Source organism: Artibeus jamaicensis, unplaced genomic scaffold (assembly GCF_021234435.1).
Source record: "Artibeus jamaicensis isolate MK-2021 breed Jamaican fruit bat unplaced genomic scaffold, CSHL_Jam_final contig_374, whole genome shotgun sequence".
Taxonomy (NCBI): domain Eukaryota; kingdom Metazoa; phylum Chordata; class Mammalia; order Chiroptera; family Phyllostomidae; genus Artibeus; species Artibeus jamaicensis.
This window is the reverse complement of record NW_026521808.1, coordinates 755991-774324: the sequence shown is the minus strand read 5'-3', so window position 1 is coordinate 774324 and position 18334 is coordinate 755991. Positions and strand designations below refer to the sequence as shown.

General features: G+C 38.2%; 1 protein-coding gene across 2 annotated transcripts in view; it reads right to left on the bottom strand.

The window, feature by feature from the left end:
* F8 (coagulation factor VIII) overlaps positions 1 to 18334 on the bottom strand; it is a 203053-nt gene that overhangs the window by 116102 nt on the left and 68617 nt on the right. For both annotated transcript variants that reach the window (XM_053664492.1, XM_053664493.1), the window contains exons 8-9: positions 14096 to 14357; positions 13631 to 13802 (exon numbers count right to left, since the gene is read on the bottom strand). In XM_053664492.1, coding sequence (XP_053520467.1) covers positions 13631 to 13802; positions 14096 to 14357 — 434 coding nt within the window. The remainder of the gene's footprint in view (positions 1 to 13630; positions 13803 to 14095; positions 14358 to 18334) is intronic.

Below are 18334 nucleotides of genomic sequence, written 5' to 3'. Positions count from 1 at the left end.
GCACTGAATTCCCCAACAATGGAGAGGGAAACAATGATTCAGGTAATAAAATATTCATTGAATGAGCAAGCATGACCCGAAGGACAGTTGATTACAGCATTAAGCAAGAGTGGCAGTCACCATCATCTGATTGCATGAAGTTTAAAAGAGAGGAAGGATGGAAAGCAATCACACAGACACAGCAGTTGAGAACCCTGAGGACATCATCCCAGACTCTAGATATAAGGATTAAAAACCAACTTCCACTGACATTCTTGTCTTAAAACCCACTCATCTGGTAAAACCCACTCATTTGGTAAAGTCCAGTAAACAGCCTATGTCTTATCTACACCTAAGCAGAACAATGGTGTAGAAGAAACATAACACAGCTCTGCAACTACCTTCTGCGTTATATACATAGCCCATGGTCAGAGAACAATGTGGTGAAGTCCAGGGTGTGGGGTGGGTGGAGTGGAGCAAAAGGGGACATCTGTAATAGTGTCAATAATGAAAAATCATGATCATAAATCTCAAATGGGCACCCAACCCACCTACCCATCCTATTATGTTTTCCTAGAAGTTCACCTTCTCACCTACTTAGTTGACTATTTGCTTCCTGATTCTCTCTGTTGTTTCTTTTTTCACTGATAAGAGACACATTCAGAATATACATTCCTCATCTTCCTACCATCAAATCTACCCACCTCTACCCAGGCCATATTCCCTCCTGTTAAAATCAGCTCCTATCTAATGCCAACATGTCTTCTTTTGTATTAGTACACAATAAGGTTGTATCATCTTCCATTGAAAAAAATTCCTATTGGAACAGAACAGAAAGCCCAGAAATAGACTCAAACATATATAGTCAACTGACCTTTGATGGAAAAGTAATAATTATGTATGGTGCCAGTTGGGTACCGGAAATGTTGGGGGGACCATTTTGTAAAGTATATACTGAACACTTGAAACTAATAAAAAATTATTGGCTGTGGCCTTGGCTGGTGTGGCTTAGTGGATTGAGCACTGGCCTACAAACCAAAGTGTTGACAGTTTGTATCCCATTCATGGCACATGCCTGGATTGTGGGCCATGTCCCCAAATGGAAGCACACGAGAGGCAACCACACATTGATATTTCTCTCCTTCTCTTTCTCCCCCACTATTTCTAAAAACAAATAAATAAAATCTTAAAAAATATTGACTGTAAACTATAATTGAAAAAAATTTTAAAAAGGAAAAAAAGGCAAGAAAAAAGAGAAAAGAGTGTGAGAATGGGTCGAAATGGTGAAGGGAGTAAGAAGTTACAAAATGGTCACAGCGAAGTAAAGTACAGCATAGGGAATATAGGCAATAATATTGTGATAACTATATAGTGCCAGATGGGTACTAAAATTATCAGGGAGAACTCTTTGTAAAGTATATGATTGTGTAACCACTATGCTGTACAGCTAGAATGAAAATATATTAAAAAAATTAAAAAAGAAAATGAAGCAAAAATAGTCTTTTTTAACAAATAGCTATGGAACAACTAAACATCCACATGCTAAAAAAAAGACTAGTCACAGACCTTACTCCATTCATAAAAATTAACCCCAAATGGATAATGGATCTACATAATTTTTTTGGAATTCTTTTGTATGTAAGATTTGTCTGCCCTCCCCATTTATTTACTTATTCAATCATTTATTTATATCACTAAAGACTCAGGGATATTTATTTTATACTTTGGGGTATAATCTGATACTACTTTATTTATTTTATGTTCAAATTATTTTAGCTGAGACATTAGAAGCTCTTTAAGTTGTCTCCTCTATGCCTTTGATACCATCCCATCATTTTTCTTTTAAGAACACTGGCTAGGATTTCTAGTAAAATATTAAATAAAGTTAGTGTTACCTGTAAATGGTGTCTTGTCCTGATCTTAAACAGAAGAATTTCTGAGTTTCACCACCATGTATGGTGGTGACTATAGGTATTTTGGAGATTTTTATCAGGATAAGGACATCCTTTGCAATATCCATTCCTTTCTTTTAATTTTAAAAAATATTTCATTTATTTATCTTTAGAGAGGAAGGGAAGGAGAGAAGGAGAGAAATATCAATGTATGGTTGCCTCTCGTGAGTCCCCTGCTGGGAACTGGCCTGCAACCCAGGCATGTGCCCTGACTGGGAATCGAACCATGATCTTGTGGTTTGCAGGCCCACGCTCGATGCACTGAGCTACACCAGCCAGGGCTGCAATCCCTATTTCTTATGACTTTTTATTATGAATGGATGTTGAACTTTGATAAATGCTTCTTCTGAAACTATTGAGATTAACAAATGATATTTTGCCCTTTATGTGTTAATATAGATTACTATATTTCATTTTCTTTTTAAGTATATTTTATTAATTATGCTATTACACTTTTCCCAATTTTCTCTCCTCTCTATCCTTCCTCCACTCTATATTCCCCCACCCTCCAGCATTCCCTCACCCCCTTTGTTCATGTCCATGGGTTGTACATATAAATTCTTTGGCTTCTCTGTTTTCTATACCATTCTTAACCTCCCCCTGTCTATTTTATGCCTACCATTTATGCTTCTTATTCCCTGTACCATTCATTCATTATCCTCTCATTGTTCCCCTCTCCCTCCTCACTAAAAACCCATGTGATCTCCATTTCTCTGGTTCTATTCTGTTCTAGTTGTTTGCTTAGTTTTTGTTTTTTAGGTTCAGTTGTTGATAGTTATGAGTTTGTTGTCATTTTAATTTTCATAGTATTTTTTCTTCATTCAAACACTTTATTTATTTATTTTTAGAGAGGGGGAAGGGAAGGAAAGGAGAAAGAGAGGGAAAGAAACATCAGTGTGTTGTTGCCTCTCATGTGCCCCCTACTGGGGACCTGGCCTGAAACCCAGGCAATGACCCTTTGGTTCACAGGCCAGTGCTCTATCCATTAACCCACACCAGCCAGGGCCTGTTCATGCTTTTTTATCTTATTCTATTTCTTAGATAAGTGGCTTTAACATTTTATATAATAAAGGCTTGGTAATGATGAACTCCTTTAACTTGACCTTATCTGGGAAATACTTTATCTGCCCTTCCATTTTAAATGATAGCTTGCTGGATAGAATAATCTTGGTTGTAGGTCCTTCTTTTCATCATTTTGAATACTTCTTGTCTGCAAAGTTTTTTTTTTTGAGAAACCAGCTGAAAGTCTTTTAAGAATTTTTTAGTGTATTTAAATTATTTTATTTTATTTTATTTTTTATTGTTGTTCAAGAACAGTGGGAACTCCTTTGTTGGTAACTCTCTGCTTTTCTCTTGCTGATTTTAAGATTCTCTCTTTATATTTAAACTTTGGCATTTTAATTATGACATGTCTTCATGTGTTCCTCTTTAGGTCCAACTTATTTGGGACTCTCTGTGCTTCCTGGACTTGTATGTCTATTCCCCTTGTCAAATTAGGGAAGTTTTTTTTTTTCATTATTTTTACAAATAAGTTTTCAATTTCTTGCTTTTCCTTGTCTCCCTCTGTCATCCCTATGATTAGGATCTTGGTACATTTAAAGTTGTCCCAGAAGTTCCTAAGCCTATCCTGACTTTTTGATTTTTTTTTCTTCCTGTTGTTCTGATTGAATGCCTTTTCCTTCCTTGTGTTCCAAATCATCAGTTTGATTTTCAACTTCTTCTCTTCATTTTTGGTTCCCTGTAGATTTTTCCTTATTTCACTTAGTATAATCTTTACTTCTTCCCTTACGTTTTTGCTGTACTCAGTGAGTTTCTTGAGCATCCTGATCACCAGTGTTCTGAACACTGTATCTGATAGGTTGGTTATCTCTGTTTCATGTAGTTCCTTTTGGAGACTCTGTGCTTTCATTTGGGCCATATTTCTTTGTCTTCTCAATTCAGTAGCCTCCCTGTGTTTGTTTTTGTGTATTAAGTGGAGCTTCTGCCCTGTGAGAGGAACCTGTAATTGTGTGGCATGGAGCCTGAGGCTACTGCCATGGTGGTTCAACCTGCTTTGTGGCTCAGTGTGTCTGGGGGGGCTTGATTTGGAGGCAATGCCGTGGTCTGTTTTCTGGAGGTTTGCCTGGCACTCATCCCATTTCCAGTCACTTTGCCCACTTCCTGCATGTGACTGGAACCCTTCCAGATATTGCCCTAGTGGTGAATCCCAGAGTGGGTGGTATTGCATATGTTCTAAGTTGGTGCGGGCCCTTTAAATGAACTCCCCTGAAAATATGGAAGTTTCTTCAACTGAACTAAACCCCACTGGTTTTATAGCCATAATTTATGGGGATTTATCTTCCAGGTGCTGAGCCCTGGGCTGTGCAGTCTGGCCTAGGACTGAGATCACTCACTTTCAAGGTATCCCTCCTGATTTTTATCCAATACATAAATGTGGAACTGCTTTCTGCTGCTTGTGCCATCTCTCTATGCCACATTGTGTCTCTGTGCCTCTCCACCCATCTCTGTGACTCCATCCCTCCTACCTGTCTGCATGAATGTGGCTTCTTTAAATCCTTGGTTGTTGGACTTCCATACAGTTCAAGTTTCGGACAGTTCAGGTAGTTATTTGCTTTTTTAAATTTAAATAATTTTATTGTTGTTCAATTACAGTTGTCCATATTTTCTCCCCACCCCTCCCCCTTACCTCCTCCAAACCCACCTATCTCCCTTGCTTCCAGCCTCCCCCTTGGTTTTGTCCAGGTGTCCTTTATAGTACTTCCTGAAAACCCTGCTTCCCACTTCCCCTCTGTGGCTATTGTTAGATTGTTCTTAATTTCAATGACTCTAGTTTTATTTTGTTTACTTTTTTCTTTTGTTGATTATTTTCCAGTTAAATGTGAGATCATATGGTATTTGTCCCTCATTGCCTGGCTTATTTCACTTAGCATAATGCTCTCCAGTTCCATCCATGCTGTTGCAAAGGGTATAAGCACCTTCTTTCTCTCTGCTGTGTAGAATTCCATTGTGTAAATATACCACAGTTTTTTAATCCACTCATTTACTGATGGGCACTTAAGTTGCTTCCAGTACTTGGCTATGGTAAATTGTGCTGCTATGAACATTGGGGTGCATAGGTTCTTTTGGATTGGTGTTTCAGAGTTCTTAGGGTATAATCCCAGCAGTGGAATAGCTGCATCAAAATGCAGTTCCATTTTTAGTTTTCTGAGGAAATTCCATACTGTTTTCCACAGTGGCTTCACCAGTCTGCATTCCCACCAACAGTGCACTAGGGTCCCCTTTTCTCCACAACCTCTCCAACCCTTGTTGTTGATTTGTTTATGTTGGCCATTCTGACTGGTGTGAAGTGGTATCTCATTGTGGTTTTAATTTGCATTTCTGTGATGGCTAATGATGCTGAGCATTTTTTCATGTGTCTCTGGGTCCTCTGTATGTCCTCCTTGGAGAAGTGTCTGTTCAAGTCTTTTGCCCATTTTACAAGTGGGTTTTTTGTCTTCCTAGAGTGGAGTTGTGGGAGTGCTTTATATATTTTGGAGATAAAGCCCTTGTCCGAGGTGTCATTGGCAAATATGTTTTGCCATGTGGTTGGCCCTCTTTTCATTTTAATGCTGTTTTCTTTAGCCATGCAGAAGCTTTTTAATTTGATGAGGTCTGATTTATTTATTCTTTTCTTTATGTCCCTTGCTCTAGAGGACATATCTGTGAAGATGTTGCCATGTGGAATGTCTGAAATTTTCCTAGCAATGTTTTCCTCTAGGACTTTTATGGTATTATGACTTATATTTATGTCTTTTATCCACCTTGAATTTATTTTTGTGTATGGTGTAAGTTGGTGATCGAGTTTCATTTCTTTTGCATGTAACTGTCCAGATGTCCCAACACCATTTGTTGAGAGGCTATTTTTGCTCCATTTTATGATTCGTCCCCTTTTGTCAAATATTAATTGACTGTAGAGACTTGGGTTTATTTCTGGGCTCTCTGTTCTGTTCCATGTTATTTGTTTTGAGAAATAGTTGTAATTCTCTCTGTAGTTGGGTGAGAAGGCTAAGCATATCTTCATATGCTTCCATCTTGAGAAGCCTCTATTTTATTCTTTTTGATGTTATATTGGATAAAATTGTTTCCTTAATTTTATTTGCAGAGTATTCATTAATAAGAATATACAGAAAAATATAGAAATAAAACTTAATTTTTAATATTGGTGTTGTATATCACAATTTGTTAAACTTGCTTATTAGTTCTAACAGCTTTTTGGTAGGACTTTCTACATAATAGATCGTGTCATCTGCAAATAAAGACAGTATTATTTCTTCCTTTCCAATTCAAATGCCACTAATTCCTTTTCTTTTTTTGGCTCATTTCATTGGCTTCTAATACAATATTAAATAAAAGTGATAAAAGTGGATATCTTAGCTTGTTCCCAATCTCAAAGGGAAAAATTTCAGTTTTTCATCATATTATAAATTTTTCTTTGACATTTCATCAGTTAAAGACCTTGTGTCCTGTTGCTAGTTCACTGAGAGTGTTTCTACCATGAATGGGTAGTGGATTTTGTCAAGCATCTTTATCCACCTATTTATTATATGATCATGTGCTTCTTGTCTTCTTTTATTAAATTATGGTATATTTCATTAATTTTCATATGTTGAACCACCCTTGTATTCCTGGGATAAATCCCACTTGATCATTGTATATAATTGTTGAAAATTTTTGCTAGACTTGGTTTACTAATGTGTTGTACAGAATTTTTATCTATATTCACAAGGGGTATTAGACTCTAGTTTCCTTTAAAATTTTTTAGTTTTTTTGTGGTGTAATGTATGGTTTATCCTTGAAAATGTTTCATGTACACTTGAAAAGAATGTATATTCTACTGGAGTTGGTTAACTTTCTATAGATTGGTGTTTCACTTAGTTGCTTTTTTAAAATATATTTTATTGATTATGCTATTACAATTTTCCAATTTCCTTCCATTTATTCCTCTCCACTATACATACCTGCTCTCAACCTCTTTCCTCCTCTTTAGATCAAGTACATGGGTCATACATATACGTTCTTTGGCTTCTACATTTCCTATACTATTCTTAACCTATTTTCTACCTACCATTTATGCTACTTATTCTCCATACCTTTCCCCCTTCTCTCCCTGTCCCATTCCCCCACTGATAACACACCATGTGATCTCCATTTCTGTAATTCTGTTCCTGTTCTAGTTGTTTGCTTAGTTGTTTTTTCTTTTTTTTTTAGGTTCAGTTAATAGCTGTGAGTTTATTGTCATTTTACTGTTCATGTTTTTTTAACTTCTTTTTCTTAGGTACATGCCTTTAACATTTCATATAATAAGGGCTTGGTGATGATGAACTCCTTGAATTTGATCTTATCTGAGAAGCACTTTATCTGTCCTTCCATTCTAAATGAAAACTTTGCTGGATAGAGCAATCTTGGGTGTAGATCTTTGGATTTCATGACTTGGAATACTTCTTTCCAGCCCCTTCTTGCCTGTAAGGTCTCTTTTGAGAAATCCGCTGACAGTCTGATGGGAACTCCTTTGTAGGTGACTGTCCCCTTAGCTCTTGCTGCTTCTAGGATTCTCTCCTTCATTTTAATCTTGGCTAATGTAATTATGATGTGCCTTAGTGTGTTCTTTCTTGGGTCCAACTTCTTTGGGACTCTGAGCTTCCTGGATTTCCTGGAAGTCTATTTCCTTTGCCAGAATGGGGAAATTCTCTTTTATGATTTGTTCAACTAAGTTTTTCACTTGTGGCTGTTCCTCTTCCCCTTCTGGTACCCCTATAATTTGGATGTTGGAGCATTTAAAGACATCCTGGAGATTCCTTAGCCTCTCCTCATTTTTTTGAATTCTTGTTTCTTCATCCTTTTCTGTTTGGTCATTTTTTTTCCTTCTGGTCCACTCCCTTGATTTGAGCCCCAGTTTCCTTTTCATTACTATTGCTTTCCTGTGTATTTCCCTTCATTTCAGTTAGTTTAGCCTTCATGTGTTCCTCTAATTTGTGGCTAAAATCAACAAGTTCTGTGAGCATCCTGATCACCAGTGTTTTGAACTGTGCCTCTGATAGGTTAGCAATTTCTTGTTCACTTAGATTTATGGGCTCTGTGGCTTTGAGTTCTCTTTGAGCCATGTTTTGATCTGTTTGGGCCTGTTACGTAGGAGGAGAGGAGCCTTAGTTGTTCACCGGGGTGGGGCGAACCAGGTCACTGGTTTGTGACGCTGTATGTGGGGGCAGGGTCAGAGAGGGAGCAATAGTGGTCCCTCTGCTCCTTCCCCCCACTGGGGCCTGCCCAGTCTGTCTCACTGCTTGCTTCTTCGCTGGTTTATCTGCACGCAAATGTGTGACCTCGGTCAGTCTGCCGCCTTGTGCCTTCACTGGGTCCACCCGTTGCTACCCCACACCTGGGATTTGCCCTTGGCTGCCAGGGTCAGGGGATCTTTTTTGCCTGACCTACTCTGCTGCTGGCTCCACCCCTCTTACTGGTCTAGCTGAGTGCTTCGTCGTTGTTGGACTCCATATTGTTCAATTTTCTGTGGTTTGCTGTGTTTATTGTTGCTAAAACTTTATTATTTTTATTTATGTTTTTTATTTTTTTAAACTTTGTTGTCTTTAGATTTGGTTGTGCAAGAAGGTAAAGTGTTTCCACCTATGCCTCCATCTTGGCGGAAGTCCCAATCTTTAGCAGATACCTGGTTTATTGCAAAAGGATGTAACTCAGGAATGTCTGCAAGGTTTCTTTTGATAAATCACTTGATAGTCTTGTGGGAACTCCCTTGTAAGTAACTGTCTCCTTTTCTCTTGCTGCTTTTGAGATTCTCTCCTTATCCTGTTGAGATCTCTCCAAGATTAAAATCTTGGGTAATATAATTATGATGTGCCTTGTTGTGTTCCTCCTTGGGTCCAACTTCTTTGGGATGCTCTGGGATTTCTGGACTTCCTGGAAGTCTATTTCCTTTGCCAGACTGGGGAAGTTCTCCTTCATTATGTTTTCAAATAAGTTTTCAATTTCTTGCTCTTCCTCTTCTCCTTCTGGCACCCCTATGACTCAAATGTTGGTACATTTAAAGTTGTCCTGGAGGTTTCTAAGCCTCTCCTCATTTATTTGAATTCTTGTTTCTTCAGTCTGTTCTGTTTGATTGTTTCTTTCTTTTTTCTGGTCCAAACCATTGATTTGTGTCCTGGTTTGCTTCCTGTCACTGTTGGTGCCTGGACATTTTCATTTATTTCACTTTTCATAGCCTTCATTTTTTCTTCTAATTTGTGACCATATTCAACCATTTCTGTGAACTTCCTGATTACTAGAGTTTTGAACTGTGCATCTGATAGGTTGGCTATCTCTTTGTTGCTTAGTTGTATTTTTTCTGGAGCTTTGATCTGTTCTTTCATTTGGGCCATTTTTTTTTGTCTTGGCTTGCTTTTTACATCTAAAAGGTGGAGCCTTAGATTTTCACCAGGGCAGGGCAACCCACTTGGCTGCATTGTGGCACTGTATGTGGAGGAGGGGTCTGAGAGGGAACAATGTCACTTGCTCTGCTCTCTACTGGTTTTCATTCACTTCCCCCACTACCCACAAGCAAATTGGGCCCTTCTGGTGCTGAGTTTGCAGGTGGGTAGGTTTGTGAATATTCTAGGACCCTGTGAGTCTCTCCAACGAACTCTCCTGTGAGGGTTGGAGTTTATTGTGCTGCCTCAACCCTCACAAGTATTTTTAGTCAGAGGTTTTGAGGCTTTATTTCACTGCACTGGAACCCTGGGTTGAGTGGTCTGTCTTGCTCCCCAGTTGTTCATCCTGATTTATTTGTAGGTGAATGTGGGACTGCCCTGTCCACCAGCCACTGCCTTGCCATGAGTCTTCTCCACCCAGTTACCCACCTCCACCCCTCCTACCAGTCTGGATGAATATTTCTTCTTTAGCTCCTTGGTTGTCAGACTTCCATACAGTTTGATTTTCTGTCAGTTCTGTTTTTTTTTAATTTGTTGTTGTCCTTTTGGTTGTGTGGGGAGGCACAGTGTGTCTCCCTAAGCCTCCATCTTGGCTGGTGCTCAGTCGGTTTTTAGGTGAAATGAAACCAGCCATTTGCTGATAACTTTGGAGCTGAGTGATGGGTTCAAAGTAGTTTATTTTTCTATTCTGTTCACTTCTGCATATGTTTGAAAATTTCTACATAAAGTACAAAGAATAATGCTCAAATTCTTACATTAAAAGAAAAGCTCGAGCCCTGGCTGGTGTAGCTCAGTGAATTGAGTGCAGGCCTACGAAGTAGACGATTGTGGTTTGATTCCCAGTCAGGGCACATGCCTGGGTTGCAGGCCAGTTTCCAGCAGGGGCCAGTTCCCAGCAGGGGATGCACCAAAAAAGCAACCATACATTGATGTTTCTCTCCTTCCCTTCCCCTCTAAAAATAGATGAATAAAATCTTAAAAAAAAGAAAAGAAAATCTCAACAGGATTCAGCAAAGTGTACAGAGCATAACTTACATAAAGCAAAGAATGAGGCAGATCTGTAGATCTTTATGTGAAATTGTATCCAAAATATACTGTTAAAAATTTAAAATTCAAAGTACAGAACAATTTCTATACTGCTTCTGTTTTGTGTAAAATATATACACATACACTTGTATATTTATACATTATATCTGGATGAGAATATATAAACTGACTGCTATGATTCCTTGTCAGACTAGAGAATATCTATGATTCCTTGTCAGACTACAGATTTGGAAGTCTGAGAGGGTGGATAATTTGATTTTCATTGTATACTCTTTTTTTTTTTTGCCTTTTGAATTATATTACTGGCTAATTTAAAAGTAAGTAAATACAATTTATGAAGAAAAAATATACAAGAATAGCTCATTAAAAGTTTAAAGAAGTACAATGACAGAAGACTTGCCCTACAAATACGAAGACATATTACAAATTGTTATTGTCATTAAAATAGTGTGATGATAGATCATTTAAAGAGAACAAATTTTAGCAATTTATTGTTTTATAAAGAAGGCATTTTTAAATTAGCAAAGAAAGAATTGATTGGCCAATTGGCTGTCATTTGGGGGATCCTTATCTGACACTATGCACTACACCCTAAAGAAACTTCCAGAGCAATTAAATTGCTTATTGTAAAAATAAAACTATAAAAGTAAAATAATAAAATATTGTAGACTATGTTTTAATCTCTTGGGGGTGGTGAAGACATTCCTAGGCAGAAAACATAAGTGAAAAGATTGATAAAAGATATATAAATAAAGCTGTTAACAATACCTGTGCACAGGTTTTGTGTAGACATAAATTTTCAACTTCAATGCATAAATATCAAACAGCTGGATCATATGTTAACAGTATCTTTAGCTTATAAGAAACTGCTGAATTGTCTTCCAAACTGTCTATACTATTTTACTTTTCTACCAGCAATCAATGCAAGTTCTTCTTGCTCCCAAACTCACCAGCCTTTGTTGCAATCAAGATATCCTTCAGTAGGAGAATAAACTTTTGTGCACCCAAACAATGAAATATTATTCAACACTAACCACTAATAATCTATAAAGCCATTCTGATAAAATTATATATTATATGATTCTAAATATGTGACATTCCGGGAAAGGCAAAATCATGAAGTCAGTAAACAGATTATTGGTTACTAGGGATTGGGGAGAGGAACAGGAACAGATAAATAGACAGAGCATAAAGGATTTTTAGGACACTAAAACCACTCTGTCTGATGCTATAATGATGGATACATGTCATTATACATTTGTCCAACATCAAGTGTGAACCCTGATGTAAAATACGAAAAAAAAAAAAGATTGACTATATAAAGATTGAAAATCTCTGTAGGACAAAATATATCATAAAGGAGTTAGGTACAAGTGACAGACTAAAAAAAACACTTGAAAGATAGAGTGCCAGTATCTACAATGCATAAAGCCTTTTACAAATATATAAGCAAAGATGTCCATTCTAATAGAAACTCGGCAAAACTTAATAGCAGGAAACTTATGGAGGGTGTCATGTAAATATGCAACAAATATGAAACACTCGTCAATTTCACTACTAACCAAGGAAATGCAAATGGAGACAATAATATAATCTTTTGCTTATCAGATTAGGAAATATTACATAGGTTTATAATATATGTTGTTGGCAATGGTGTGGGGAAAGGGGCACTCATATAGTCTCAGTGAAGGTATAAATTGACACAGAACTGTTGAAAGGCATTTTGTCAATATCTAACAAAATTCCATGCTGGTAAAGGCAGTCTCGTGTGCACAGTGTTTTGGCCCTCTCTTTAGCTACATAAAAATGAGCCTTGGGTCTAGAACACTTGCTTATTAGGAAATAAAGAATCCACACAGTCTGTTCCAGGCTTATTACCTTGTGTGAGTATATATTTTTCTGTTTCAGTCTCAATGAGTTTTCTTTTGTTCTGCATAAGCATGTGTATCTATGGGCCTCAGGCATGCCCCCAACTTTCAGTATTTTAGACTCCACAGGGTTGCAGGGAAAGGGAGTGGTTGGGATCCTACTGCTGCAGTACAAGACGGGTTCACATAGGCAAACTGCTCTGTGTTAGCTGCCAGGTGAGACCTGATGGGGCACTCATGCACACTGTTGGAGTTGATCTTGCTCTAATATGTCTCTTCTGTATGTGAGTAAAAGCCTTATTCCACCCAATGTTTGACTATGTTGTGTCTACCTTGGCTACTCCAATGCCAATATGTAGTGGACAGAGATGTCTGGACTTTTTTTTTCTTGATGGCTAGCAAAGCAATGATATTTGCTATCCCCCATGTAGAGTTCTCCTCTGGTATAGGTAAGTAGTGCATGGTGTTCTGCTGAAAACTCTATGTATAATAATCAGCAACCTTTGTGACATTCTTTTTATTTTTTGAAGATTTTATGTATTTATTCTTAGGGAGAAGGGAAGGGAGGGAGAGAAACACTGATTGTTTGCCTCTCACACATGCTCTGACCAGGGAACAGCCTGCAACCCAGACATGTGCTCTCACCAGAATCAAACCAGCAAACTTTTGTCTTGTGGGATGATACTCAACCCACTGAGCCATACTGGTCAAGGCCTTTGTGACATTCTTGAGCTGTTGAATTGATGTAACCAACTATCTAGCTCCAAACTCATTGTGGAAAAATGAACCTCCTTTTTTAAAACCACTGTTCATTGAGTATTTTATTATTTGCTGCATAAGCATTCTTAGTACCTTATATCAAGGGTCAACAAACATTTTCTCGAAAGGGCTGAATAATAAATGCTATGGGCTTTGTGGGCCATATCTAGTTTCTGTCACATATTCTTCTTTTTATTATTCTTTTCTTTACAGCTCTCTAAGAATATGAAATCCTTCTAAATTCATAGGCTATCCAAAAACAGACAGTGAGCCAAATTTGCTGATTCTTGTACTATGTAATTGGTGGAAAAAGTTTTAGAAGAATATGTATTAAAATTTAAGCAATTAATATTTCAAAGAAGTGTGGCAAGTTTAAAGGTTGTCATTAAATTTGTATTGTATGTACTCATACTTTTAAATAAATTTATAATCCATATTTGTTTGTGTAACAGTTATAATTTTTAGAAGATGATGCCCATTAGAGATAAGGCTGAATTACAACATTTTAAGAAACTCAAAACCTTCCAGACTTTTTCTTCTTACCCAACCTTATATCTTTTCCTCAACTTACCAACAGTGTGTCTCCAACTTCTCCATAAAGTAAAGGTCCTAGGATTCCTGATTCATACTGAATAGCTTCACGAGTTTTAAATGTTTCATCTGTGTATGCCATAAATCGGACTTTTTTGTATTTCCTGCCAATCCGCTGAGGACCATTATTCAAATAGAGACTTTTATAACTTCTGTGTGAGACACAAAAAGATGAGAGGTTGGAATGGAGAATTCAAAGTAGATGACAGGTGGATTAAATCCAACTATAATATAGCTGATATGATTTAATCCAGGAAAAGAGTGGGGAAAAATATAAGCATCCTTGATGCTTAGCTATTTTAGTTTGAAAACATTAATTCTCCGGACATTTGATTCCATACCTGCACCTACCCTAAATGTGGTTTGTGGATTTCTTGTTTTGATAACTAGGAGGAACCTTTTGAGTATGGGGAAGAGACAGTATCAAGAGTCAAAAAATACTTACTTGTCATTGGATGTGGGGACTGAGGGAGCATAGTCCCAGTCCTCCTCTTCAGCAGCAATATAGTGAACCCAGATTTTAGGATGCTTCTTGGCAGCTGAGCGGATTTGGAATAATGGAGGAGAGTTGTCATCATCAATCCTGACGATATCCATGTCAGAGTCATAAAAATCCTCATCATAGTATTCCTCTTTTTTATTATTTTTCATCCGTAGTTGGGGTTCCTCTGGGCAACTATCCACTTTGACATAAGCTTCCATACCATCTGGTGTCAGACAAACCAAACAATGTCAGATTCCTACAAATTTCTCTTGCCTTAACTTCTACGACATTATTATCTCTCATTAGGTCTTCAAGCCTCTCTCTTAAGTGTTCTCTTCTCCACATCAATACTCTTTTTTGCCACTCTTCCATTTAGATGACCTTTGCTATATCTGGTACTTACTGGTTTCTTCCTATGGTCTTTGCACTTATCATTTCTCTTCTACTTGATTCTCCTTCAATACACATTACACGCCCTTTCCAAGACTCACTCGTTTGTTTTTATAATACATGTGAATATTTCCTTTGTGGAGCTGGCTCTGAGCCTATCACTCCCCAATTCCAAAATTATAAATAAAGAGACTTGAGGAACTACAGATTTTCAACACCTAGAAGCTTAGGTCAAACCAACTCTGTATTCCCACTGTCACCTAATGAGTTCTATTGAGTTGGCCAAAAAGTTAGTTCATTTTTTTCCCATAAAATGCTTCTAGTGGCATTTAGTTGTCTTTAACTTCATTCGAAATAATTTTGTTACACTGTATTGTGACAGCTTTCATATCAGCATGCACTTAAAAAAACTTATCAAAATTGGTGAATTTTTGTGTAGCAATTTTACTATTGAAGATGGAAGAAAATAAACAACATATTTTGGCATATTATGATTTATTTTTTAAGAAAGGTAAAAACACAACTGAAACACACACAAACAGATTTGTGCAGTGTATGGAGAAGGTGCTGTGACTGATCAAGCATATCAAAAGTGGATTGAGAAGTTTTGTGCTAGAGATGTCTCACTGGACTGTGCTCCACAGTCAGGTAGACCAGTTCTAGTTGATAGCAATCAAATTGAGACTTTGATTGAGAACAATCAATATTATACCATGTGGGAGATAGTCTACATACTCAAAATATCCAAATTAAGCATTGAAAATCATTTGCACCAGCTTGGTTATGTTAATTGCTTTGATGTTTGGATTCCAACCTAAGTGAAAAAAACCTTCTTGACCATATTTCTTCATGCAATTCTCTACTGAAACATAACAATAACATTCTGTTTTTAAAACAAATTGTGATGAGTGGTGAAAAGTGGATACTTTACAATAATGTGGAACAGAAGAGATTGTAGGAGCAAGTGAAATGAACCACCACCAACCACACAAAAGGCCGGTCTTCATCCAAAGAAGGTAATGTGTACATGGTTGGACTGAAAAGGAGTCCTCTATTATGAGCTCCTTCCAGAAAACCAAACAATTTCAACAAGTACTGCTCCCAATTAGACCAACTGAAAGCAGCACTCAGTGAAATGTTTCCAGAATTAGTTAACAGAAAATTCATAATCTTCAATCAGGATAACACAAGACCGCATGTTTTTTTTTAAAGATTTTATTTATTTATCTGTAGAGGGGAAGGAGAGAGGGAGAGAAACATCAATGTATGGCTGCCTTCGTGCGTCCCCCGCTGGGAACTGGCCTGCAGGGAACAGGCCTGCAACCTGGTATGTGCCCTGACTGGGATTCGAACCGTGATTGTCTGGTTCACAGGCCCGAGCTCAATCCACTGAGCTACACCAGCCAGGAAGACCGCATGTTTTTTTGATTGACCAGGCAAAAACTGTTACAGCTTGGTTGGGAAGTTTGCTTCATCAACTGTATTCACCTGACATTGCACCTGCAATTTCCATTTATTTCAGTCTTTCCAAAATTCTCTTAATGGAAAAAATTTCAATTTTCTTGAAGACAGCAAAAGGCACCTGGAACATTTCTCTGCTCAAAAAGATAAAAAATTTTGGGAAGATGAAGCTATGAAGTTGCCTGAAGGATGGCAGAAGGTAGTGGAACAGAATGGTGAATATATTGTTCAATAAAATTATTAGTGAAAGTACAAAATATGTCTTTTATTTTTACTTACTACCAAACAAAACTTTTGGCCAAAATATATTTACTCTATTGAAGTATGAAACAAAACATTAATTTAATAACAGCTTATCTGGAAAAATGTTACGGTAGATATAAATTTCAAGATACATTCCAAGTTCGTAAAAACATGAAAAGGGCCCTGGCTGGTGTAACTCAGTGGATTGAGCATGGGCCTGTGAAGCAAAGGGTTGTTGGTTCGATTCCCAGTCAGGCCACATGCCTGGGTTGCAGGCCAGGTCCCCAGTAGGGGACACATGAGAGGCAACCACACATTGATGTTTCTTTCCCTCTCTTTCTCCTTCCATTTCCCGGTCTCTAAAAATAAATAAGTAAAATATTTTTAAAAAACATGTAGAACATTTATTTATGTTCTACATAAAAATGTAGAACATAAAATAAAATAAATTTGTTATGTATTTTAAGAGCAAATCTGCCTATGACCAATTGGAAGCCCTATCAATCTCATCTTTATGCTTTATCAAATGCAGATAATAATCCCTACCCTATCTATACCATAGGGCTATTTTGAAGATCAATAGCCCTATTGAACAAGGGAAATCCATTTACTGGATGGAGGGGAACAGGGCAGACTTCAGAAGCAGCAAATCACTAGTCTGGGGTTCATATTGCTTTGAATATAATTTATTGTAAAATTAAAAATGAAGGGTTTATGTGAGGTCCAATAAGGCAAAACTTTTTGTCCTGAAAAACAAGGATTAAAATCAGTGAAAACAAGTTATCAAAGAACAAAATAAAGCAAAACAAAAGCCAAATTCCTTTTAATTTGAATCTGGCTCAGACTAGACAATGACCAAACTGCGTACAAATAAATGACTTATTCCTCTGTGCCTATATGATCAACTTCCTGTCACCCAGTAAGACACACTTTGTCCCCTATGTTTTGTCAGGAATTCCATAAATATTATATAACAGATGAAGAAAAGGTATCCTTATTCTTCATCACTACTTTGTGTCACTCACAAAATATAAGGGCAAAATGGTGGATGCATAGCAAGATCAAATCTTTTATCCAAGACAACCAAGGAACCTGAAGAGTGGGTTAATTCAAGAGTAATAGGACAGATCCAAGATGATGGCAAAGTAGCTGGCAGCTCTGTTCTGCTTTCAGACATGGACTGGATTTGAAGTCAGAGCACAGAGGGGAGAGTGAGTGAAAGTATCTGTGAGTGACATGGTATGTGGAGGACAGCATGGGGAATGTGCAAGAGAACACAGGAACTGGTCTACCTGCTGGGTGCACAGGGTGGGGGCTGATGTCCCAGGCTTTCTAGGTGGGCTGCCACTGCTGCCCAGCCTGGCACTTCTGGCTGCACAGAGTTGGGGTGGCTATAGATCAGGTCAGGACCCGTGAGCTATCAGGGCAGCGAGAGAAGGCCTGGAGGTGTGGGCTCCAGAAATAGCATGGTAGGAACAGCCAGGTCCGAGAAGACCTCCAGAGGGAGCAGGAACAGCAGGCCATCAACACCTTGTTCTATAGTAGAGCTGAGGGGATCTTCCCAATGCCATCTGGGAAGGATTCAAAGAAAAACTTTACCTAAAATTGTCGGACTCCCTGTAAGGAGATGGTGGGCACTGACCAAGAGAGACTGTGATTTTCGGAGAGAGGGAGCACAAGGAGAACAGGACCCCCAGGGACCTGCACTACAGCATCAGGGCCATAGAAAAACTACTTAAAAGGGGCAGTGAGACATACCCGAGGCTTGGTAAGGACCTGGGCGTGCAGGCCTGTGCGTGCCAGTGGCACACAACAGGTTTGCTAACCAAAAAACTCAGAGACATTGGATACACTGAAGGAACGGGAGGACCCAACACGGCTCACGAGCTGAGGGCATAGCAGAGGGTAGAATTCAGGCCAGACCCTTTCTGAGAGTGACAGGTTTGGTCTCCAAGGCAGGAGCTGAGCCTGAGATTTGCTACAGTCAGTAAGAGCCTTTCACAGTGAAGCAAACCCAACCCCCAACTGTGGGATTACAGGCTCCACAGAGCAGCAAGGTCAGGCCCAGAAGTTTCCTTCGGCACACATTTCCTCAGGGTAAAGAAG